Source organism: Trichomycterus rosablanca, chromosome 17 (assembly GCF_030014385.1).
Source record: "Trichomycterus rosablanca isolate fTriRos1 chromosome 17, fTriRos1.hap1, whole genome shotgun sequence".
NCBI lineage: Eukaryota > Metazoa > Chordata > Actinopteri > Siluriformes > Trichomycteridae > Trichomycterus > Trichomycterus rosablanca.
The window spans coordinates 5,973,448-5,999,882 of record NC_086004.1 but is presented as its reverse complement, the minus strand read 5'-3'; the positions used below and the strand labels follow the sequence as shown (position 1 = coordinate 5,999,882).

Sequence of the window (26,435 nt, the reverse complement as noted above, 5' to 3'; positions counted from 1 at the left end):
TAGCCTTCCATCTAAGATTTAAAGACACCATCTAGTTCAATTAGGGGGTTTGTGTGTGAGGTAATATACACCCTACCAGAAGGAATATAAAGACTTTTAAAGAAAAAAAATTGAGAGATAAATAAAGAAATAAAAACACCCCTATGATCTCCAAACCTTTTTTGATGATTGAATATTTTTGGAAAACAGGTCCAGTTCAATCTGGAGTAAAGCTAGGTAGCATTGTGGAATGACTAGTTTGAAAACGAGCAGCAGAGCCTGTTGAGATCCCCCTCACCCACCTGATTGTTCATATATTTTATATATTACTCTCTGGTCTCATAATATAGACCCACAGGTTCCACATAGAGAAATGAGTCTGTATTAGAAATCCCCACTACCACACCATTAGAATGGTGAAAGCTACGGAGTGTAACTGATACTCACAGATGAATCACGAAGCATGGCCCATGCTTTGTTAATGTAGTGTGAGATTGAAATGGAGAGCTTCAGGTGCACAACCTGCAAACTAAATTGTCTAATTACGGGTGAACATGGAGTAGCCGAGTGAAACGGGAACCCGCCGAAGCCCGTCCTAACAACTCATCTGCAATTCAAGGTCGTAGGGCACTGATGGGCAGCAGTACACATAAAATATTGATATGTACCGGTGTGGAAGGGTGAAAATAACAGCTTGACTCACTTTCGGTGCGAGATGCTCGTCAGGCATCACCTTTTGAATGTATTCCGTGAATTAATAGACAGCTCTCAACAGAAAATCAAGTAAATGGTAATAGATGCATTAATGCAACAGTGAGTCTGAAACATGCTGAATGAATGAGTGATGTACTGTGCATACTTAATGTATCTCAGTCAGTAGGAAGCCATGTCATGATGCTTTTATGTGGCATTAGTTTAAAAAGAACATGAGATGTGCTTAAGTGGCAATCTAGGAATGGTGGGGCTTGAACCAGTGATCTTCTGATAACTAGCATGTTGCTTAACTGCTTACCCAACAACATAAATATAGCTAAGCAATTAAGGGAGTGCGCCACTTGCAGAAAAAAAAGGTACATTTGGCCCATTCGTGCCAGAAGGACAGAACTGAGCTAGCCAACTAATGCTGGGATTAGGGTTTGAATCCCCAGCGGTGCTATCAGCCTGTCCGGTGTCTACATACTGACACAGTTGGCTATGTCTGAGGGAATTGCCCTGGAGTAGATGAGCGACCTGTCTGGATGTGTTACTGCTCAGTGCCCAGTGATAGTGTAGTTTTCTGAGGACCTGGGTCTTGTGAGGAGAGACACTTTCCCTGTCTCTTTGTGGGCTTCCTCCAGGTGTCTCAGTTTTCTTACACCTTCCAAAAACATGTATAAGGGAACTGGATGCTCTAAATGCACTTAGATGTAAGTGAGTAATTATATTTGTGAATGTGTGGTGCCCAGCTGTGGATCTCTGGGTGTTTTGGGCAGTGCGGGACCCACTGTGACCCTGATCTTGAGCAGAAGAATTAAACATATGAATGACTGATTTACCAAAACAAGTAAATAAGCAACCAAAACATTCTACCATGGTCTAAACAGTGCACAGTTGCTCAAACCAAATTTTAAACCAAGCTAAAGCATTTCTGTAGATGGCCAATTAAATACCATTCTGATAAGGCACATATACTTCACTTATAAAGGGTGGCAATGGTGGCACAGCTGGTAGCGTAAGTGCCCCACAACAACATGCATTCTGAGGACAATAGAAGAAGGTGGACGGGTCTGATGAATCATTTTTTTACCAAAATCATGTGGACGGCCAGACACATGTGCATCATTTACACCAGGATTTTTCTTTTTTGAGAAGACCCACATTTTGTCCAAAATGTTTTACTTGACTAAGGCAACACAGACAATGCATCTCATTCTCTCTGCTCTGCGTTGTACAATCTGCCCCCACTGTGGTTTGTAACATAAAGCCTCTACAAGGGAGCGTTCGCCTACAAGTCTATGTGCCAGTTAAAATTCGTTTATTTGAATTATTATTATTTTTTCTGCTACCCATTTTTTTGGTTTGAAAAACCCTGATTTACACCACAGAAGCGATGGCACCAGGATGCTGGTTGAAGGATCTGCTGGTAACATTTAAATTTAAATTTGCGGCATTTAGCAGACATACAGTTATGAGGGTTAAGGTGCTTGCTCAGAGACCCAACAGCAACTTCAACTTGCAGCGGTGGGGCTTGAACCAGCAACCTTCTGATTATTAGTCCAGTTTCTTAACAGCTGAGCTACCAGATACCACAGGACTCTTTTAGATGTCTTGTGGGTCCATGTAAAAAGCAGCTGGTTCCTTAAAACTGTTTTTAATTAACCATAACTAATACACTATATATTTTGCAAGCTTAATAATTCACAACATGTTTAGCGTTGTATTTGAATTAGCATCTGTCAGAGTTAATTGTTACAGGCAGGAAATTGTTGTGTGGAATAAAAAAGGTTTTATTAACACTTTTACAACTTCTCTTTTACACAGATTATCAGTTTGTCTGTGATTGATAATTGCTGTAGGATTAGACTGTCCTGGCTTTCAGACAGCTTTCTCTAAATAAATCTGAATTAAAGTTCTTACTTCATCTTGTTTCACAATTTTGTTTTAAGATCTCAGGTTTGGAGTGTGAGGTTTTGTTCATGATTGACTACATGTTCCCTCTACTGGTGATCATAAGTTTTGCAGCATTACACATTTCTCCTGTTTAACAGCATTTAAGTATATTTTGACATGTGCAAGTAAGTAAACATATTAGAAAGTGTACTAAAGCTTTATGATTATTCACATCTGTTTTGCTAAAATGCTTCTTCTCCTTTTAGAAAGTAATAAAAGTAGACGAGTCACTTTCCACACACTGCTTAAAAGTTGTACATTGCTTTTAAAATGATAAAATGCTTTCTAAAAGTGTAGCCTATTAAAATGAAAAATGTAATTTTAAATGGGCTTTCAAAAGATTAAAACAAAACTCTAATACTGTAATTGCACTGAATTGTACTAAAGCAGTATTACAGATGGAACAAAAGCTAGCCTATTTACTGTGTATCTGAAACCAGAGGTGCAGTCAATAAAGTACTGGAAGAACCTTAGAAATTGCCTCAAAGACATAATAATGGTTTTTAACAATTTAAAACAAACCAAATCTCTGGGTTAATCTGAATATTACTGCCAAAGTGCTGCACTAGCATTACATGACAATTTGGGAATGTAATCAACAGTGCAAATGTAAAGCAAATTAAAAATAAAGTTCAGTTTCGACTGTTTCTCAAACCAGTTACGATCATATATTTCAGAACATCTCAGACATCTCAGGTAGAATATGACAAATGTTGAGTGTAATTTATGAATTGACACATCGTCTGTAAACCATTAAGATGAGATCACTTTTATTTATGTGACCCAGCCAAGGTTAAATAGACTTTGGATTATGTTCAAACTGTCAGTGCTTGTGCAGTGACCTCTACTGCCAGAGACCTTGCTCTCCACCCACCTTATTGACCTCCACTAGCCAGTTTCTTTGGTAACTTTTCCATCAAAGGTTTTTGTTCCAGCAGGACACTTTGTGGATTCTAGTCTTAAGGTGGTGGTCACATTGTAGCTAACCTTTATCTCTGACAAAGATCTCAACTCCTAAGCTGATGGCACCTCTCTAGTCAAGAATACTTCCACAGCTGAGCTTTTCTTGCAAGCATACAGTATCATCCAGGGACACTGTTGTCTCACTGCCACCACAGGTCTCCTCCTCCACTGCTGCTCTTATCTCCTTCTGGAATAGGTGGTGTTTTCTCTTCCCTTTGATTGCATCAAAGGAAGACTTGAAATGAATCCCAATCCAGCTCTGCTTTGGGTTACCACTCCCACCAACCTGATGTGATGCAGCCTTGCTTTTATAAATGGGACAACTTCTTCAGATTCCTCTGTCTCTTCCTGGTCAGCTTTAGATCATTTAAACTCCCTGTACTGTGGCACTTTCTAATTTGTATTGTGAGCCTTTTTTTGGAAGGACTGGTGTAGCATTTGAAACTTTTTGAGTTATAGAGAATGATGCTTTTTGGGCTCCTTGGCAGGTGCAGACCTTTTTTTAAAGGTGGTAACTACTCTTTCTTTCGAAAGCCTCAGCTAACACCCTGCATTCAGAGATCACAGGAAATTAAAATAATGGTGCAGTAACTGTTTTCCATGATAGTTCAGATTGGTCCACTAATTTCAGACAGAGCTCTAAATAATCAGAAGAACCTTGTGTATGCATTGCCTTGCCAAGCTGTTGCAGGACTTTGGCCACTCCACACCAGACATAGCCAATCATTTCTGTGTAGGCGTCTGGTCGGTTGATAGCACCAATGAGATGCGAACTCAGACCTGGTGGTGCAGTATAATAGACCACTGTGCTTTTTAGGGTTTTCCCTACGCACCCAATTATTCAGTCCCAGAAGAGGAACAGTTGTCTAAATAATTGAAATTCAAGACAACCGCAACATGAAGACCTTGTGACTTAAATCTGTATGTAATATTTTAACTACTACAATGCACGTATGTAATATTTATTAAAAACTGGGTGGTACTGAGGCATACAATACAATGGGCCATGAAAACCTGGGTTTGATCCTTAATACCAGTAAGTTTTACATGTTCTCAACGTGTCCACGTTCACTTTGGAGTTGTTTGGTGGATTGGCTACGCAAAATGGTCCCTTAGATGTAAGTGAATGATTATGTGTTAGTGCGTAATGCCCTTGTATTTGCCCTGTAGTGACAGTTGTAGCCTAGCGGTTAAGGTACTGGACTAGTACACAGAAAGTCGCTGGTTCAAACTCCACCATCGCCAGGTTGCCACTGTTGGGCCCTTGAGCGAGGTCCTTAACACTGAATTGCTTAGACTGTATAATGTAATGTATGTATGTAATATTTATTAAAAAACTGGGTGGTACTGTGGCATACAGCAACATAGGCCATGAAGACATGGGTTCGATTCTTAATGCCAGTAGGTTTTACATGTTGTTCGGTTCGGTGTAAGTCTCTTTGGACAAAAGCGTCAGCTAAATGCCGAAAATGTAAATGAATTTGTTTGCGGCCTTGCGCCATGTTTCTCCGGGTGGCGTCTAACCACCGCGACCCTGACCAGGAGTAAGCGTTTAGTGAATGTTAATTCATGACTGTATTTTTTTTTTTTTCTACACATTTGAATGCAACAAAAGTAATATTTGCAATTCCAGGTTATCAGCACTTGGTGTCGCTGCAGTGTCAGCAAATGCGCGTGACATGCGTTCAACCCCATGCTGCTTGTGTGCGTGCACGTGTCTGTGTGTATGTGTGTGTGTTCGCTCGGGTTTCTCTCTCTCTCTCTCTCTCTCTCTCTCTCTCTCTCTCTCTGTCGCGCTCTCTCTCTCTCTCTCTCTCTCTCTCTCTCTCTCTCTGCGCGTGTTTATGTGAGTGTACGCGTGTGCGTGCGTGAGCGTGCGCGCGCTGCCATCATTGCTCTCCAGGCTGCTGGGTGCTGGTGATGGCCAGATTCATTCAGACTGAAGCAGGAAGGCAGCCGCTCTGTGCCGCTCCGCTTCTCAATCCGGTTCCCGCTCCGGTTCCCGCTCCAGCACCGGTTCCGTGCAGCAGCCTGTTTGCGCCTGGCCCCTGGGCAGCACCGAGCCCACATCCGCTCCTCCTCTTCCTCCACCTCCCCTACCAGCACCAGAGCGCTCCCGTCCCGCTTTCCGAACCCATGAACGGCTCCGAGTCCATCTCCATCCACCCGGAGAACGGCACCATGAAGGACCAAGACGCCATTAAACTGTTCATCGGGCAAATCCCGCGCAACCTGGAGGAGAAAGACCTGAAGCCCCTGTTCGAACAGTTTGGCAAGATCCACGAACTGACAGTGCTGAAGGACCGATACACCGGCATGCACAAAGGTAACGCATGACCCCCCCTGTACACCCCTGCACAAAAAATAATCCACCTGTTTACTCTGTACTACAATAACTTTTATTCTATGCGTTGCGGTAGACGTGTGTCAGTTTCTCAGCTGTTACTGTGTACTTTATTTATTTATTATTAGAATTTTAATGTCATGATTTGTACTTTGGTTACATTCAGGACAGAAACGGTAGTTACTCGTTACACAAGATTCATCAGTTCACAAGTTCAATGTTAAACAGTCATGGACAATTTTGTATCTCCAATTCATCTCACTTGAATGTCTTTGGACTGTGGGAGAAAACCGGAGCTCCCGGAGGAAACCCACGCAGACACGGGGAGAACATGCAAACTCCACACAGAAAGGATCAAATCTAGGACCTTCTTGCTGTGAGGTGACAGACAGTGCAACCCACTGAGCCACCATACCGCTCTTACTGGCTAGTTCTAACCTTGTCAGTTTATAATCTGCTACAGGTAAATAAGTTGTCGTCTATCTGACACTGAAACTAAAAAAAAAAAAAACTGTCTCAAATGTCATTTTTAATGAGCTTATTTTTATGTGGAGCCTACATGTGGGTTACCGCTCTCAGCCATCAACTACAAAAACATCATTACTAAACTGGCACAGTGTTGAACTGCCAATGTAGATTTCAGCCTGGGCCAAAAAATGACCAAAAAATGTTATTAAATTCAAAGGTTAAAAACGTGCATTATTTTCCCTCAGAACCATTTCTGTCCACAACCAAAGGCTGGACAAGTGGACCAGTGATATCACATTGTTGTCATAGTTGTCACAGGTTTTGTGCTTAAATCCAAATAAAAAAGAATAAATCCAAAATAAATTAGTGTGGCCCACAAACTAGTGGGTTCAGTTAACTGCAACCCCCCTGGCACTACACAGACTTTCATGGCACTGGCCAAATTTCATGGTTCTCGTGTAATACATTCATTCATTCATTCATTCATTCATTGTCTGTTTTACCACTGCTTTATAGATAGATACATCACTTATTTATCCCAAAGGGAAAGTCAAGAATCCTATCAGGGTCATATTATCCTATTCAGGGTTGTGGTGGGTACAATTCACTGGGCATAAGGTAGAAAACACCCCGGACAGTTTGCCAGTCCATCACAGGGCAAACACACACACACACACACACACACACACACACACACCTAGAGCAATTTTAGCAGCACCAAATAACCTGCATGTCTTCGGACTGTGGGAGGAAACCGGAGCCCCTGGAGGAAACCCACACAGCACAGCAGACACAGGGAGATATTTTAAACTACCCACATAAAGGACCCAGGGTGCTTCATCTGGGAATCAAACCCAGGACCTTCTCACTGTGAGACACCACAGTGACCCACCCATTTCCTGCCACCTATTACCTATAAATAATACAATATAATATATATTTTTTGGTGTGTATGTTTAGCTTTTATTACAGATTTTCCCATATAATGACTGAACTGGTTTTCTGATCAGATTCACATATTGATGATCTAGGGTTAGAATCCTCAGACCTTAACAGAAACATAAAACACAGATGCCTGTTGCTTGTACATCTTTGATGGTTGATGTAACTTGCTTGAAGACAATCATCTTTGTGTAAGGATGTCGGTACCAGACCACCGATGATAATAAGACTACATTTATGAGATTTGATCTCGTAATTGTATCAGAAGACACAATTTAATCACATTACCCCCTGTATATTTTATTTATTGGTTTTAAGAGTTGGCAATTTAGGCAATATAGTACTTTTGTATAGAAATGCTGGTGTTTTCATTTATATGAACAGTATTTGAGTCTGAACAGTATTTGAGTCTGAACAGTAGGCCCTAATTACTATTGGTTTGGGATAATTTTGTATATAGCTTAATACTGCTTAGAACTAACTAGTGTTTTTAATATCTACTTTACACCTTGACATACAGTATACACATGTGGTGGGTTTCTTTTTGCCCATCTGTCTTAAACACACAAAATAATAATTGAAATAATAAGGTGTAATTGACAGGTATTTGGATATATCTTATGCAGCTGGGCATAAATCACAAACTGTTCTAATCTGTTACTCTTTTAATTTGCATAATTTACATAACTCGGTTGTAACGGAGTCAGCCCTGTTACTGCAGGGATGCCAGTTCTTAATTAGTATACAGGCCAATGAAATAATTGTATTAGAAATGAAACATTTGATCAGGACATTCTTACAATCTTCATCCCTTAATCCTTAGGTTGAACCTCAGTGTTACAGTATTAGATACACCCACACACTGTGACGCCATACATATCCACACTGGGTCATTTTGGGTTACATTTAATCACATCTGTATCCGCTCTTAATATTATTTTCACTATGATTTCTAAAGTGTAGCCATTCGATATTCACAGCAACAAAATCTATGTTAGGATATATTCATACTGAGCACTGTTCTCCTAATTTCCAGTGCCTGGTTTACATGTGATCTATTTGAAAACAACCACAAGATGCACCAAAGTACAGAGGTACACATTTTTTTTTTAAAGTAACGTTAAATGCCATTTAAAGGTTCTACCAATCAGGACACAGCTCAAAAACTAGGAAGAAGGAAACAAGATGGATGCCGGGGTGTCAATTTTTTTTAGTCAGTATAAGTTATGCTATGACATGATAGAAAGAATACTTAGGAAACATGTCCATATTAGCCCGAATACGGAAATCCCGTATGAATCCACCTGGGGCATACATATGTTAGCTCACCCTGGGCCCACACAAAACGGAATGGCAGTGCAGGTATAGGTGAACACATGTAAAACCCATGGGAGCCCAAAAGGGGCAGCACGCATAATATTGGGGCAAAGTCAGTTAGGGCTGTTTGTAGGAGGGCAGCACGAAGGAGTCAGCATAACTGCAAGGAACAACTGCCTTGTTATGGTTTCTTGGGTCCAAAATGGAAATATACAGGTCCAATCCAGGTCCAGTTGGCAAACATAAGTAGTTAGCTGGCATTGTTAGTCAGCCATTAACAAAAGTGTTTGCAAATGCTTTGGTAATATCATGCATGTGTGGTCTAACCTTTTTCATTCGTTAAGTTATTTATTTATTTTGCTAACCACTTCATACTTCATCCCAGTTAGAGTTGCGGTGGGTCTGGTGCCTTACAGGGCATGAACACACACTGGACAGGGTGCCAATTCATAGCTGGGCATCACACAAAGACAAATACTTATTAACTCTGACTTTGGTAATTTAGAGTAACATTCAGCATATTTTTTGGGAGAAAACCTATGTGAACACCTTCCTAAAGACGCTGACCAATGATGTGGACCAAACCCAGGTCTTAAGAACTTACGTTGGTGTTTGGCACACTCTCTACTAGTATTCTCCACTATTTTGATCCACTATTGTTTCAGACATCCAGTCTACCTGTTTTCCTCCTCTAAATGAGCTAAACACAGTAAAATGTCCAGTGTCTTCAGCACATCATATGTTCCCTAATCTGCTCCCGGGTACACAAAGGATCCATCAGTCATTTCCAGCCATTTCAATGCATTTCTGTGATGTGTTCTCAGAACTAGGTCAGAGATGTATTTTTTAGCAACCTTTCCTATTTCCTGCCTCTTCTGTCTTTTACATTGGGGCCATCATTCATTCATCCTTGCTGTCATGTGTCGCTGTAAGAGGCTCACACGGATCAGGTTAAATGTGTAAATTTACTGTGCCCTTAGGATCGATGCTTGGATGTTTAACGGTTGTAGGTTGCTGAGAATTGGAAGGCTTTCTGAAGTTGTTGGGTGGGGGTGGGGGGTGGGGGGTGGTTTGGGTTGGTGGGAGTAAATGCGGTTCTTTATGCTGGGTTTACATGGATATTCTTGGCTTCTGTATAATTCTTGGCATTTGCTGTGTGTTTGTGGGGGATGAAGTTTATCTTCCCACATCGCTGAATAATTTGCAATTTGAAGCACATACAACATGTAAAAATAAGAGTTATAATATAAAATTTTGCGAGAATAAAATATTAGTTTATACTGTAGTTTGTTATTTTCCTTTGGTCTCTGATATCTGGTATAAATGGATTATCGATGGATGGGAATCAATGAATCTCCATCTCTGATTGGCTGAAGCATGAGTACAATGAAATGCATTCTGGCAATAGTGGGCTGAGGTGATGCAGCAGTCTAATAAACTAGCCCACCGCTACAGTGACTCGAATTCACAACTTACTGGTGCCACCAGCCTGATTGGATATTACATTGGAGATGTCTGGAGCAGGAAAGACCAGCCCCCCACCCCAATTTTTTGTCCCAATCTAGTCCTCAACGTCTGCTGCAGACCTCCACATCTGACTGTGAAGGACTAACTAAAACTCACCCCCTCTGACACGTGTGCAGTAGCCAACCTCTTCTTTTTACCTGCACCAGACGGGTTCATATACAGGTTTATATTGACCAGCCAGCAGAGGTCATAATTCAAGCAGAGCAGTATTGGAGAATCCCTTTAGGCCTTCCTTCCCAGGACTGGCCAATTATATCTGTGTAGGCGCCCGGCTGGCTGATAGCAGAGCTGGTATAGGGTTGTGGTAGCTTACTGGTTAAGGTACATGACTAGTCATTCAAAGGTTGCCGGTTCAAGCCCCATCACCGCCAAGTTGCCACTGTTGGAAACCAGGGCAAGGCTCTCAACTCTAAAAAGATAAAAAGATTGGCTAGTTTGAAATGTCAGCACTGGTGTGCCAGCACTAGCAGTGGAAGAATACAGAGAGCATAGCATAATCCTCACCTACATATGGGCTCTCTGTAAGAATCATCAGTGGCTGGTGAGTGGCCCACAACTCCAGATGTACAGAAGCAGATGTGTGCTAGTCTGTGTCTTTGCAAATGGAACAGGGTGCCAGAGTTCAGGGGAATTAGACATGCACAAATTGGGACAACTCAACAGGGTAAAAATTACCCACCTCTAACTATTGGTTAGTGCATATCACAGCTGCCAGAATGTGCTTGTAAGTGAAGCTCTAGGGTGTTAGAGGGACTTTTTTTCTACCAGACCTTTAGGTTACCACTTTTGTTCAGATAATAGGGTTTTGACTTTCTGTCTTAATTATAGTCAGTTGTATGACGGCGGTGTTCTCCTGAGCTTAAAGCTTTCTTTAAAATATCCATTCACTTCACTTTCCTCTCTTAGATAAAATAAGTTAATTTAAAATCTAGCCTCATGGTGGATCAGTAATGGCGTCCTGTTTGGAAAGCATAAAGTAAGCGCTAATGAAAATGAATGCAGCCTTCTTTCTACTACAATTAAATTACTACCGGGCAATGTTGGTGTTTTATTATAAATGGAGCTCATTTAGCAGGACAAGGGCCACATTAATTTTCAATAAAACTGTAAATTCAGGAGATGGTTTTTGCTTAATGAAACCGCTGTTGACTGTTTGGGTAAAAGATTACAGTGCTGCTTTTTTTTTTTTACATAACCACACAATAGCACATTTAACCCCATAGAGAGCCTCAGTTGCAAAATTATAATAGTTATTTAATAGATTTAATATAAATGTATTTTTCTTTTAGCAAAATAAATGTGGATAAATCTTCATTATTCCCCAGTCCAGACTGACCTGGGTCATAAGCCATTACCATGCTAGAAACCCATATTAATGCCATATTAGATTTACTGATAATGACACTGCATGCATTGCGCCTTTTACACATACTGGCTTTACATGGTGACATTTTATAATCCTACATTTACAAAAGCCACCCTGGACATTTATTTTTATGCACATACTCTTTAAAAAGGGATCAGCACACGCTTGGAACCTTTCCTAATGAACGTGTGATTTGTGGTTCCTCTCACTCTGGGGATCAGATGTGGAGGCCGAGCTGCTAATTCATGTGGGAAAAATCGGCGTTAGATTGTTATGCGTTAGGTACTAATGCATGACCATAATGACTTGACTGAAGAGGATTAGTGGCTGGAGGTTATTGTCCAAGGCCAAGGTCCCCTAGATCAGTTATGGCGTCCCTTACCACCGCCTGCTTTTACTCCAATTAAAACCTGCTCTGCAGCGGTTGCGCCGCAATATTTAATATGACTAATGCTGTTCAATGCGAGCCCCTGGGCGAATATTGGTATTTATAATTAGCATTCAGCCCTGCGATACTTAGTGATTGATCACTCAAAGTGTAATGCTCCCTTAGCACTTAATTAAAGTTTGCATGTTGAATATTTAACCAGTTGTTATGGGAATATTTAAGCTTTTCATTCAGCAGATTATAAATGCTGATAAATGCTGAAATGTTCAAGGTCTTCAGGTGCTCCTGATCTCAAAAACAGGATTTTTGAATGGTTAGAACCTCAGAGATGGCTGGTTATATGGGATAAGAAGGGCAGTGGTAGTTTAGCTAGTAATCATAAGGTTGCTGGCTCAAGCCCCACCAAGTTGCCACTGTTGGGCCTCTGAGCAATTGCTTGAATTGAATTTAGCGATAATTGTAAGTTGGCTTGGTTAAAAGCTTAAATTTAGTAGGTTTTTAACCATGCAGTCTGATTGGTTGAATAATGTTCTATCTAATAACACTATTGTTATTTCACCATACAGTATCTGTATTACTCTGCATCCTGCTTGCTAAGTAATACCACTAGTAATGATAACAGTCCTCTCAGCTTTGGCTAACAGTTTAATCATGAATAATAGATGGATTGGACTGTTAAACTTATTTGTCGTTAAGTGTACATTGTGGTCAGACTCTGAAGGATATGATGACATTAGTGGGTTCAGTTCAGGACCTGTAATTGCCCTTCAGCCATCATTTAGGCAACCTAGCGTGGACAATTCACTAAAAGGCACCCAGTCCAGTTTTATGCCAACACTCATGCTACAGTACCTACTGTACATCCTTTACTATCTTTACATTTACAATAAAATAATGTTTTCAGATTCATATAATAAGTTAAAAAAAAGTCTTGTACCACCTCATTATCCTGGTCAGGGTCCTGGTAGGTCTACTTTGGTAGGTCTGCTGGAGTGTAATATCAATTCTAAACAAATGTAAGTGGGTTTTGTGTTCATTATTTTTATAATAACACGCCCAGAAATCTACCTTCAAAGTAAAAATAAAACTAATAAATGCTTGCTTTTAAACCCTGCTCTCATGTAAGTGGTTGTTTGTGTTTGTGCAGCAGTACTGAGATTAATGCTTGACATTAAAAAGCACATATGATTATATACGGACTGATTATTGCAGAAATGAGAAAGGCTGCTTTTGTATTACGGCTGTTTTTTCTCCTGGTACTTGAGGTTGGGATGATAGGGCTGTACCTGCAATCTGTATGTTTATATACTGGATGTTTTGCCTAAAGTTTGGTCTTCTTTGCTCTGATTGGGAGAGAACCTGCATGAACAGGGTTTGATTTTGTAGGTTTGATAATTTAATAGATTTAATAAAGACTAGATAAAAAGACACAACATCCAAACAATTAAGGCTGTTGAAAGAAAAGTATGTGAAACTCTGGGGTAATCGCCTCTGTCCTCAGCCCTATTTATCATCTTATTTTTGTCTCATTGCTTCTCAGTGCTGTTTTAAATTTGATGCCCAGAATAAAAAATTCCACTGATTTCACATTCAGATAAAATGGACGGTTCTCTTCAGTTATTCAGAAATATCCTAAAAAGCATGCCAAATATTGTCATGGCAACCACACTGAAATGATTTTCTATCAACAGAGACGTAGATGAACGCGCCCCGCACCAGGCATTCTGGCAGAAATGCCATTTTCTGAATTTTAACAACCTTGCATTCTTTTCAAGTCATTGTGTAGGTGGTGAATAACCAGTCCATTTACACGCTACCGTGAGCTTCCAGCGCTCCGGTTCTGAAAAGAAGAGACTTTTTTTAAAACGCTGACCATTTTTATTTGTTTTTGTCATGTAGACGGTCATTTACGAGAGGAGATGTGACAGTACCTGGGAGATTTAGCTGTGGTGGTTTGTGATAATCACTTGCAGTATTAAGCTAATTCATGAAAACTCATGTGGGGAAAAATCTCTAATCTTAACAGGCGAATCTGGAATTAGGAATCTTCTGAGAAATTCTCAAATGGACCACAATCATACTGCACATTCTTGATTTATTACACTGCATTTAGTAGTGCACTGTATATATTCTGTATTATCTTATATATTATATATACAGTGTATCACAAAAGTGAGTACACCCCTCACATTTCTGCAGATATTTAAGTATATCTTTTCATGGGACAACACTGACAAAATGACACTTTGACACAATGAAAAGTAGTCTGTGTGCAGCTTATATAACAGTGTAAATTTATTCTTCCCTCAAAATAACTCAATATACAGCCATTAATGTCTAAACCACCGGCAACAAAAGTGAGTACACCCCTAAGAGACTACACCCCTAAATGTCCAAATTGAGCACTGCTTGTCATTTTCCCTCCAAAATATCATGTGATTTGTTAGTGTTACTAGGTCTCAGGTGTGAATAGGGAGCAGGTGTGTTCAATTTAGTAGTACAGCTCTCACACTCTCTCATACTGGTCACTGAAAGTTCCAACATGGCACCTCATGGCAAAGAACTCTCTGAGGATCTTAAAAGATGAATTGTTGCGCTACATGAAGATGGCCAAGGCTACAAGAAGATTGCCAACACCCTGAAACTGAGCTGCAGCACAGTGGCCAAGATCATCCAGCGTTTTAAAAGAGCAGGGTCCACTCAGAACAGACCTCGCGTTGGTCGTCCAAAGAAGCTGAGTGCACGTGCTCAGCGTCACATCCAACTGCTGTCTTTGAAAGATAGGCGTAGGAGTGCTGTCAGCATTGCTGCAGAGATTGAAAAGGTGGGGGGTCAGCCTGTCAGTGCTCAGACCATACGCCGCACACTACATCAAATTGGTCTGCATGGCTGTCACCCCAGAAGGAAGCCTCTTCTGAAGTCTCTACACAAGAAAGCCCGCAAACAGTTTGCTGAAGACATGTCAACAAAGGACATGGATTACTGGAACCATGTCCTATGGTCTGATGAGACCAAGATTCATTTGTTTGGTTCAGACGGTCTCAAGCATGTGTGGCGGCAATCAGGTGAGGAGTACAAAGATAAGTGTGTCATGCCTACAGTCAAGCATGGTGGTGGGAATGCCATGGTCTGGGGCTGCATGAGTGCAGCAGGTGTTGGGGAGTTACATTTCATTGAGGGACACATGAACTCCAATATGTACTGTGAAATACTGAAGCAGAGCATGATCCCCTCCCTCCGGAAACTGGGTCGCAGGGCAGTGTTCCAGCATGATAATGACCCCAAACACACCTCTAAGACGACCACTGCTTTATTGAAGAGGCTGAGGGTAAAGGTGATGGACTGGCCAAGCATGTCTCCAGACCTAAACCCAATAGAACATCTTTGGGGCATCCTCAAGCGGAAGGTGGAGGAGCACAAAGTCTCGAATATCCGCCAGCTCCGTGATGTCGTCATGGAGGAGTGGAAAAGCATTCCAGTGGCAACCTGTGAAGCTCTGGTAAACTCCATGCCCAGGAGAGTTAAGGCAGTTCTGGGAAATAATGATGGCCACACAAAATATTGACACTTCAGGAACTTTCACTAAGGGGTGTACTCACTTTTGTTGCCGGTGGTTTAGACATTAATGGCTGTATATTGAGTTATTTTGAGGGAAGAATAAATTTACACTGTTATATAAGCTGCACACAGACTACTTTTCATTGTGTCAAAGTGTCATTTTGTCAGTGTTGTCCCATGAAAAGATATACTTAAATATCTGCAGAAATGTGAGGGGTGTACTAATTTTTGTGATACACTGTATATTTTTTGTAGTACTTTTGATTGCCACTAATTTTACATCAAGTCAAATGTTTTGGATGTAAAAATGGATGTTTTTTGGACGTAAAGATTCAGATTAAAAAGTAATTCAGTTTAAAAGTGTAAATTTGTCAGACACTAAATGAAGGCATGGTTAATAAGATATACACCAACCAGACATAACATTATGAGCACTGACAGATGAAGTGAATAACACTGATTATCTCTTTATCATGGTACCTGTTAGTGGGTGGGATATATTAGGCAGCAAGTGAACATTTCATAGGTGGTCCAAGAAAGGAACAGTGGTAAACCGGCGACAGGGTCATGGGCAGCCAAGGCTCATTGATGCACGTGGGGAGCAAAGGCTGGCCTGTGTGGTCCGATCCAACAGATGAGCTACTGTAGCTCAAATTTCTGAAGAATTTAATGCTGGTTCTGATAGAACGGTGTCAGACTCCATGCTTCAACGGGTTAGGGCTGTTTTGGCAGCAAAAGGGGGGCCAATACAATATTAGGAAGGTGGTCATAATGTTATGCCTGATCTGTGTAAATGTAAATGATGTAATTTTATTTAAATTCTTGTTAGTTTTTACTTCTTTTGCAATCTAAGTCTTTTATTTGGTATTTCATTACCTGAACCCTCCATAAAAAGGCATTGTTATGCTCTTAGTGATCACAACAGTTCATAATGTTATATGGATTGGCATTGCTTAATGTTCGTTCACTCAACACAAAAAGTACTGTACTCAGTGAATTTATATCTGACAGTGAACTAGACTTTTTCTGTCTCACTGAAACTTGGCATAAACCCTTGGATTATTTTACGTTAAATCAGACCACGCCAATGGGATACTCGTATATTGATGAACCTCGTATGGAAGGGCGAGGTGGTGGTGTTGCTGCAGTCTATAGGGATGATATTAAAATAACCACTTTGTCTTTTCCTGCTGCTCTTTCTTTTGAACACCTGGCTTTCAAGTTGTCAGGGCCTACTCCTCTGGTCACTGCTGTAGTTTATCGTCCGCCAAAGCCAAACGCTTCCTTTCTCTCTGATTTTTCAGATTTTTTAACCCAGCTTAGTGCCCTCTCATCCTCTGTACTGCTTATGGGTGATTTTCATCCATATTGATGACAACAACTGTAAATTTGCCAGGGAATTTTTGGAATTGTTACAGTGTTTTAATTTCACACAACATATACATTTTCCAACTCATAAAAAAGGTCATACTCTTGACCTTGTCTGCTCTACTGGTGTCCTAGTTCATCAGCCGTCCAGCCATGACCTTACTGTCTCTGATCATTTGACAATCATCATGGACATTGAGGTCACTAGGCCCATCACTAGAGCTAAACGTAAAATATCCTTCAGGAATCTTCAATATATCTCTCCCTCTGCTTTCTCAGATTCTCTTGTTAAAAAGATGTCTGTCTGTCCTGTACTGTCTAGTAATTCATCTGACCTTGTCGATTACTATAATGACATACTCGCCTCATGTCTTGATGAGCTGGCTCCTTTGAGAACCAAATTTGTTTCATTTAGTCATTCCGCACCATGGTACACAATTGAGCTTCACCAAATGAAATCCCGTAAACGCCAGCTTGAAAGACTTTATAAGAAAACCGGTCTAACAGTACATTATCAGATTTATTCTGATTATCTTCAACATTACAAAGACGCTCTTACGGCAGCCCGATCCACTTACTATTCCGAACTCATACATGCTGGATCAACAAATCCTAAGACTCTCTTTTCCACAATAAATAAACTTCTCAAACCAGTTGACAATACTACCAATTCCTTTACAGTTGACAAGTGTAACTCTTACCTCTCATTTTTTCAAACAAAAGTTGAGAATATCCACAATTTTCTGACAGTTTCCCCTGTCATCTCTGTTTCTCCGCCTATCTCATCTCAATTTATTACCCAGCCTCTGTCTCAGTTCTCACCTGTGTCTCTTTTGGACCTATCTGAGATCTTAACAGGGATGCGAAGCTCCACTTGTGTTTTGGATCCTGCTCCATCAAAACTTGTTAAGGGTTGTTTTCCAGTTATCTCATCACTTATCACAGAGATAATCAATTCCTCTCTTAGTTCTGGCTCAGTCCCTCAATCACTCAAATTGGCTGCTGTTACTCCCATACTTAAAAAACCTGGACTTGACTCTAACATTATGAGTAACTTTCGGCCCATTTCCAATCTTCCATTTCTGTCGAAAATACTGGAACGTGTTGTTGCCTCACAGCTCAAAGATCACCTAAATTCCAATAATCTATTTGAATCATTTCAGTCTGGTTTCCGCCCCCAGCACAGCACTGAGTCAGCCCTCCTCAAAGTCACAAATGACCTTCTTCTTTCCTCAGACTCTGGACAAATTAATATTCTCGTCCTCCTTGATCTTACTGCAGCTTTTGACACCATTAATCACTCCATTCTTCTGTCCCGCCTTGAATCCTCTGTCAACATCACTGGTACTGCCCTTTTGTGGTTAAGGTCATATCTCGTAAACAGACAACAGTTTGTTAATATCAACAATTGTAGTTCTGCCATTGCTCCACTGTCCCAAGGCGTTCCCCAAGGCTCAGTGTTAGGTCCCCTTTTGTTTATTCTTTATATGCTCCCCCTTGGTGACATCATACGTCGGCATGGTTTACATTTCCACTGCTATGCTGATGATATTCAGCTTTACATCTCCTCCAAATCCATTAATACTGAACTTCACTCCACTCTGACAAATTGCATCACTGAAATGAAATTGTGGATGAAAGCTAATTTCCTCAAATTAAACTGTGAAAAATCAGATATGATCATCGTAGGTCCTACAACCCTGGCAAAAACCACAAAATATTTTCAAATTACCATTGATAATGACACTTTGTCTCCGTCTTCTAACATCCGAAATCTTGGTGTAATTTTTGATAGCAACCTCTCTTTTGACCGCCATGTAAATCACATCACCAAAACTGCTTTCTTTCATCTAAAAAACATAGCACGTCTACGTCCATCACTCTCCTTTTCTGCCGCCGAAACCTTGATTCATGCTTTTATTACATCCAGAATTGATTATTGCAATAGCATCCTTTATGGTACATCTAACAAAATCCTAAAAAAACTTCAGTATATCCAGAATTCAGCTGCTCGCCTCCTTACTCATACTCGCTCCCGTGATCATATTACACCTGTTCTACAAAAACTTCATTGGCTTCCCGTTGCTCAACGCATTCAATTCAAAATTCTTCTATTCACTCACAAAGCTCTCCATAATCAGGCCCCATCCTACCTCACCGACCTGCTCCATCAGCACATTCCCTCCCGTAGCCTTCGCTCTTCTGAGGCTAACCTACTGTCCATACCCTCTAGGACCAAGCACCGGACCTGGGGTGACAGGGCCTTTTCCATAGCTGCTCCATCTTTATGGAATGCTCTCCCCAAACACCTACGAGATTGTCCTGACCTGTCCAAATTCAAGTCACTTCTCAAAACTCATCTATTCAGAGTGGCATTTAACTTGTAACAACACAAAATAAATGCTTTTATTTTTGCTATTCTTTTTAATAGTTTTTATACTTAGATCACGACAGAAATGTGAAGTCCTAGATCCTAAAACTTGTAAAGTTTTCAGTTTCCTGATTGCATGTAAATCTGTCCTGTTTCTGTCTAATTTTAAGAAATTGTTCTATATTTGTTGTTCTCTCTCATAATTTAGCTAATTTTTAATGAACTGTCTTATGCTGCTCTCTTTGTTTTTATCTTAATTATTCTTGATGTTGATGTACTATTTTGATTTTGTACTATGATTTGTATGGTGTATGTACGTATTTGTTTTGATTATTTGTCTTATGTAAAGCGTCTTTGAGTATCTTGAAAAGCGCTATATAAATAAAATGTATTATTATTATTATTATGGATTTATACATAAGAGCTTATTTCTAATGCATGATGTTACATATTACGATAGCCGTCATGAAGATTACTGGTTCTGGTAACATAACACCTGACATAATAAACTAGAACCTGTAATAATACCTGACATTAATGATAATGACAACTCATGATAGCGTTTGATGCCTGGCATGTCAGGTTCATGTCAGTGGGTGCACTATTATTGAAACCATGGTTTCCCACTAGGTATTTTTGTCCTTTTTATATACTTAATTTATTTAACCTATTAGCATTTGTTATGACTGAAACGCATTAATTAAATAATTAGAAAACGTGTCCCAATACTTTTGTCCATATACTGTATGTAGCAAATGGCCAGCAAACATAAATACAGTGATGAATCTTTAGTATTTTGTCCTCAGGTGTTTAGTATGATATTTTTAGCCATATTACCCATCATCCCCACTGTGATGTGTAGTCTTGGCGCTTTCCGTTTCAGAGGTGGACAGGAGAGAAATGAGGGTTGGGCAGGAGGCTAAGCACAACAGATGAACAGTCTGAGAGGAATAGAGGGATTGTCAAAGCCTTGGAAACAAATGAAGGCTTTAATTTGAAGGTGCCTGATAAAGCGACTCCTCCTGGCATCCTGGGAACGGCCGTGCAGGAGGAGGAAATTATACAAAAGAATTTAGTATGAATTGGGTGTGAGGAGGGAGGTTGGAAAAATATATTATTGATATTATGAGGTGAGTGTTGCTCTACTGACAGGGGTAAAGCTGCTATTATCATTATTTCTTACTCCCTGTATGTAAAAATTGTTACCAAATTTAGAAATAATGACAAAATATTCCATACTGTGTGATGGAAAACCAGCTCCGTCATGCCAGGCTGAAACATAGTGTGTGATTTTGAGTGGCACAGTGGTGCACCCTCAAGGGTTGTTGTCTAACAGCTCCATGGTCTGGGTTCAATTTCAGGAAGTTAAACTTTTTTGCCATCAAAATCTTATACTGGACAAATAGCACATTGTATATGTTCTATAAGAGCCATGGCCAAAAGAATGTGGACATCTGACCATTTAAGCTAATGGACCCCACTCTTCTGTGAAAGCTTTCCACTATATTTTGGAATGTCTCTACAATGTTCCCATAGTCAAAAAAGTAACTTTGAGATCAGGAACTGATGCAGGAACTGATGCTGCACTAAATCCAGCAAAGTCATGCTGGAACAGGGATGGGCCTTCCCCAAACTGTGGCCACAATGTTTGAAGCATTTTGTTTTAAAAAATCATATACTTGGTTTAATACACCTGTTAGCAGTGGGTATGGCTTGAACACATGAACTCAGTAAGAAGGAGGGGTGTCCACATACTTTTGGAAAAGTAGTGTTCCATATTTTTTAAGCATTGTTACTATATGTCGTGGGTGTAGATAGAATATAGGTGTCTATTCTACATCTATTATGCTAGCTTGGTTTAGGGTTCGAATCTCAGCGGTGCTATTGGCTGGCCGTGTGTCTATACAGACATGATTGGCTATATCTGAGTGTAGGATGGCCGAAGCACTGTGTCGGTGCCCTGTCCAGGGAATTCCTGCCTTGCGCCCAGTGTTTTCCGATTGAGCCGGACCCTCCGTGACCCTAATCAGAATAAATGAAAATAAACATTGGAAATTTTTATTAACAAATTCATAAATTCTGACCAGAATTCAGAATTCTCTAATCATGTGAGTAGATTTCAAAAGCAGCGTCATCCTGCCAGGCTGAACTGGGTGTCATTTGGAACCCACTCTTAATTGGTGTTTTTTCAGCAGTGATGAGAACTAATGATGTGACATGAAGATGGATGAGAAAAAACCATATTATTAGTGTTTTTGGTGTCACATCAGGGATGTTTTTGAAAGGAACGCTGCTCAGCAGGGCTATAAATAGAAATCTGTGGTGCTTCCGAAAATAGGTTAAGCTGCCATCGCTGCACCGCTAGCATGACATCACCACTCTGCTGCAAGCCTCCTCTAAAGACCGCTCCTCTCCTGTGGAAATGGAGAGAAGCAAAGGGTAAGGGGGGAGATGGATGGGCTAGAGGACAGAGGAAAACCAGTGTGGGGGGTATATGGAACTGCTTTTCGTTCTTTGTTTCGCCGTACCTGTCCTTTCCTCCCTGTAGAACATCAAATTTTTCGGTATTTAGTCGACGCTTTTATCGAAAGCGGCTTACAATACTCTGACAGTATATTGCCTAAGCAATTGAGAGTGAAGGGCCTTGCTTAAGGGCCCAAGAGTGGCAATGGGGCAGTGATGGGGCTTAAACCAGCGACCTTTTGATTACTAGTCCACTACGCTACAACTTATGGTTTGTTTTGCTAATGTTTCATGATTAGGCTGAGTACCTTGTTGAAGTTCAGCCTTTTATTCTTGTTTTAAGTTTTTTTTTACCCACTATTCCTTGTTCTGAGACATGTGGTCCAGCTTGGATGCTGTTTAAGATCTACCCACACATATTTAATGATTTTGGCCAAGGAATATAATGAGGCAAAATGTATCTTACGTTTCTTGAAGTAGTTCATGATGAATTTTGGGGTTTGTTTTGAATCATTGTGCTGTTGCAGATCCTTTTTTTTGCAGATTTGTTTTCTTGACTTGCCGGGTCACGTATGCATCCACCAGTGAAATACGTCCAGTGTTTTAAGTTCCACGGGCTGTCACACAACCCCAAAGCACAATAGATCCACCTCCAAGTTGAGTTTTGGGCTGCATGGTGGCTTGATGGGTAGGTCCAGGGTTCGATAGGGAGAGAGGTCTGGCTTTATTCTGTGTGGAGTTTCCATGTTTCCAGTGTCTGTGTAAACATGTAAGTTAGGTGAATTGGAGATACAAAATGATCTGTGATGGTGTTTGACATTAAACTTTAGACTCTAGTTTGTTTTAAGCAGGAAGCAAGCCCATAATCTTATTTTATTGTGTAGTATCATTTTTACTTTTGGCTATTTGGAATATTCTCCTCTTGGTTTCTTGCATTTTGGTGTTGGTTTATTTGAGATATTTTGTCTGTTTCATTTTGTCTTAATTCAGTATGGGTGCCAAAAATTCGAAAACCAAAAACCAATAAACAAACAAACACATGGAGTTTTAGGGTGTTCTTGAACTATCAATCTTTTGTTTTTTGGGTTGTGATGAGGCATGTGAGAAATCTAACAACATTAATGAACGATAACTGATTAACAAATAACTGAGATTAGACTTTAAGTAACACTTTTTTTTTACATTTGTTTGTGTACATGTGTACTTAATCGATTTCATTCATTCATTGTTTGTGTTACCACTTTATTCTGGTCAGGGTCATGGTGTGATTGGTGTGGTGGGTGTGATTCATCAGGCGAAAGGCAGGAAACCCCCCGAACAAATCGCCAGTCCATCACAGGGCGCTTTATTGATTACTTTTGTTAATGTATTTAAGTCTAGTTTAAGTAATACATCACATAATAAAGTGTGATTGTTTTATAATCCATAAACTTGAACCCAGTCTCTCTGGAGTCAGTTCAACTACAGCACACATTATTCACACCTAATATTTGAAACCACTCTGATCTGAAATATGATGACTCAGAAGAAACTCAGTGACTGTGTGTGATACTGATCCAGATATTGTAGTTCAAACCAAATACATTCAGATCAGTTTAGAACTTAAGCAACAAAATAATTGCAGTAGGTGTCGGCTGTGTTTACATTCAGTGTTCACCTTGTAAGCAGACGCTACACCCATCTGGTACGTCCATTTATTGATTATTTCATAAGCCACCTACTATACAGGTGACTTGTGTGGGTATACAGTTCTCACCCTTTTTCAACCAATTATCAATCAATAGGGAACCTCATAGGACCCCTACTGACCAGATGATGTTTGGGTGGTGGACCGTTCTCCGCACTGCAAAGACACTAACGTGATGGTGACACGGTATTGTGTGTTGTTCTGATATGGGTGTAGCAATTAAAAACGCTTTTAATTTCAAATTCAGTGTATACACAAACAAGGATTTGGGGTGGATGGTCCAGTTCCTTAGTAAGTTTGCTGGTTTGCCAGTTGAACTGTATGGAAACAGCATACACAAAATTCTAATGAAGATATCTGTCTGGTCCAGGATGGGGGATCTGCTCAAGGCCTGCTGACTCTTGGCTGCACTAGTGTGGATGCTGGGTGCACTTAAAGGTGCCAGCCTTAATTAAAGTTTAGAGGTTACGCTAGACTACTGCCTATATTACAAAACTCATTACACGCTAATTGAACCAGGCAGGGACAAAATGCTGTTGGAACCGTTACGGTGATTACACTGCTCAGAATCAAACCCGCTCAGTGCTAGTGCTGGTGCTGGAGCTGGAGATGGAGATGTGCTTATCATGTGGAGCATGTTTAGAATCAGAGCACTGAAGGAATCGCAACCGATGCTCTTCGTAGGATCCAGCTTTACTCTGACGAGAACCCCAGATATACAAGACGTTGGTATAGCCTAGCTCAAGCCAAGAATCACATCCAAGCCACCAGAACTAAAAAAAAAAACAATTATATAAAATCTATTTCAATAAAACAAATTTCACAGTTTTAGTGGTATATTTGTTGAACAAGGTATTTTAAAATGTACTTGACTCAAAATACAGCACAATATCATACAAAACACTAAAACAAAGCCTCATCATGCAGACAGAAAGAAAAAAAGCACCAACTTTCAACCAACTGACAAGAAATACATACAGTTTCATTAAAATGGCTGAATAATACCTAAAAATACAACCCCAAATCAGAAAAAGTTGGGACAGCATGGAAAATGCAAATAATAAAAAAACACAGAGTTTCTTTAACTTTACATTAACTTTGACATTTATTTGATTGCAGACACGATGAACATGAGATATTTCATGTTTTGTCTGCTCAACTTCATTTGGGACGGTAAAGCATTTACCACTTTGTAATGTCACCAGAGACCAAGTGATTTAGAGTTTCAGGTTTTATTTTGTCCCGTTCTTCCTGCAAACACGTCTTAAGGGGTCGTCGTTGTTGCATTTTTCATTTCAAAATTCTCCACACATTTTCTATTGTGGACAGGTCAGGACTGCAGGCAGGCCAGTCCAGTACCCGTACCCTCTTCTTTCGCAGCCATGCCTTTGTAATGTGTGCAGCATGTGGTTTTGCATTGTCTTGTTAAAAAAATGCTGAACGTCCCTGGAAAAGACGACGTCTTGAAGGCAGCACATGTTGCTCTAAGTTCGCAATGTACTTTTCTGCATTAATGCTGCCATCACAGAAGTGTAAATGACCTTTGCCAAGGGTGCTGACACAGCCCCGTACCATGACAGACCCTGGCTTCTGGACTTGTTGCTGATAACAGTCTGGATGGTCCTTTTCGTCTTTGGTCCAGAGCACACGGACAAAAAAAGACCTGGAATGCTGATTTATCTGACCTTAATACACGTTTTCACTGTGTGATGGTCCATCCTAGATGCCTCCAAGTCCAGAGAAGTTGATTCCTGATTCTACCAGAACCAAAGCTGTAATTACCCCAATATACAAATGTGCTCGAAATGCCCCCCCCCATATTTACTGATGTAAACGTATACAAAAAACTATCTATCTATCTATCTATCTATCTATCTATCTATCTATCTATCTATCTATCTATCTATCTATCTATCTATCTATCTATCTATCTATCTATCTATCTATCTATCTATCTATCAGTTGTTAATATTATAAAAATGTTTAAGAATGGCAGAGCCACCCTCCCAATGTTCGGGTTAATGGTTACAGCCCTAACTAGAACCAAAGCCTCTGAATATAAAGGAAACTAAAGTATACTTAATACATAAAACAAAATAAGTTGCCCACATATATTTACAAAAAAAGTTTTATTCCACTCTTTTTATAGTTGTTCTTGTATTGAGTGGTATTTTTATCAGGATTAAACCAGTTACCTTGACATCATTTATTAACTGCGTTATCTATTTGTTTCTGAACCTTCATTTTATCTTCAGTCTGAATAATTATTATCTTTGGACATGATTTTTATAATTCTTATCTATTTATATTTATTATTGATTTTGAAGAACGTCAGTGTTACAAGTTTGTTCACTAAAGCTTATTTTCTCCTGTCCTTTTTATTAATGATGCAGAGCGTACAGAACAATTCCCTGTGTAAGTTATTATTAAAGTGCTCTTAATCATCCATCAACACAAAGAAGATTAAATCCACAAATGTGAACCCCTGTAGCTCACAGTGGTATTAAAACCTAGATTTAAACTGGGTTCTGTGACATTTTGGCAACAAATACTCAGTCCCCACTGGAGGAAGGAATGCTTTTAGGATGCATCATCAAGGCTCAGATGTACCAGGAGATTTAAAATATAGCTAGCTAGAGGCCAGAACCCCAGTTGGTTGTTGTTGGAAACTCTAGCAGGATGAGAATCTAAAATGTACACGCATATCCTTGTGGTTTCTGTCTGGGGACTTCTTTAAATACCTGCGTGCTAAAATTAAAAGGAGAGTCTACAAGAGGACCTAGAGAGAGAGAGATTAAATATCCAGTATTATAGGAGAAGACTTAGTGCTGTTATGTTGGCCAGTACCTAATACAAGTGTGCTGAGAATTTCTGATTAAGATTAAGCCTCACACAGATTTGTTTGAAACTTAAATACCAAAAATATAAAAATAAAGCAGGCTTAACCCGATTTGCGAAGCCGCGTGGTGATATCCGAACTGCCTCGCTCCCCTTGATTTGAAAGGATCAGAGAGCGGACTTAAACACGGGAAGCAAAAACGATGG

The 26,435-nt window shown here is 40.1% G+C and overlaps 1 protein-coding gene across 1 annotated transcript in view; it reads left to right on the top strand.

The window, feature by feature from the left end:
- The first annotated feature begins 5,478 nt into the window (after window positions 1-5,478).
- The window catches only part of celf5a (cugbp, Elav-like family member 5a), a 283,398-nt gene continuing 262,441 nt past the window's right edge, over window positions 5,479-26,435 (top strand). The window contains exon 1 of the mRNA XM_063013153.1: window positions 5,479-5,917. Within this exon, the coding sequence (XP_062869223.1) occupies window positions 5,512-5,917 (406 nt within the window). The 5' untranslated portion in view covers window positions 5,479-5,511. The remainder of the gene's footprint in view (window positions 5,918-26,435) is intronic.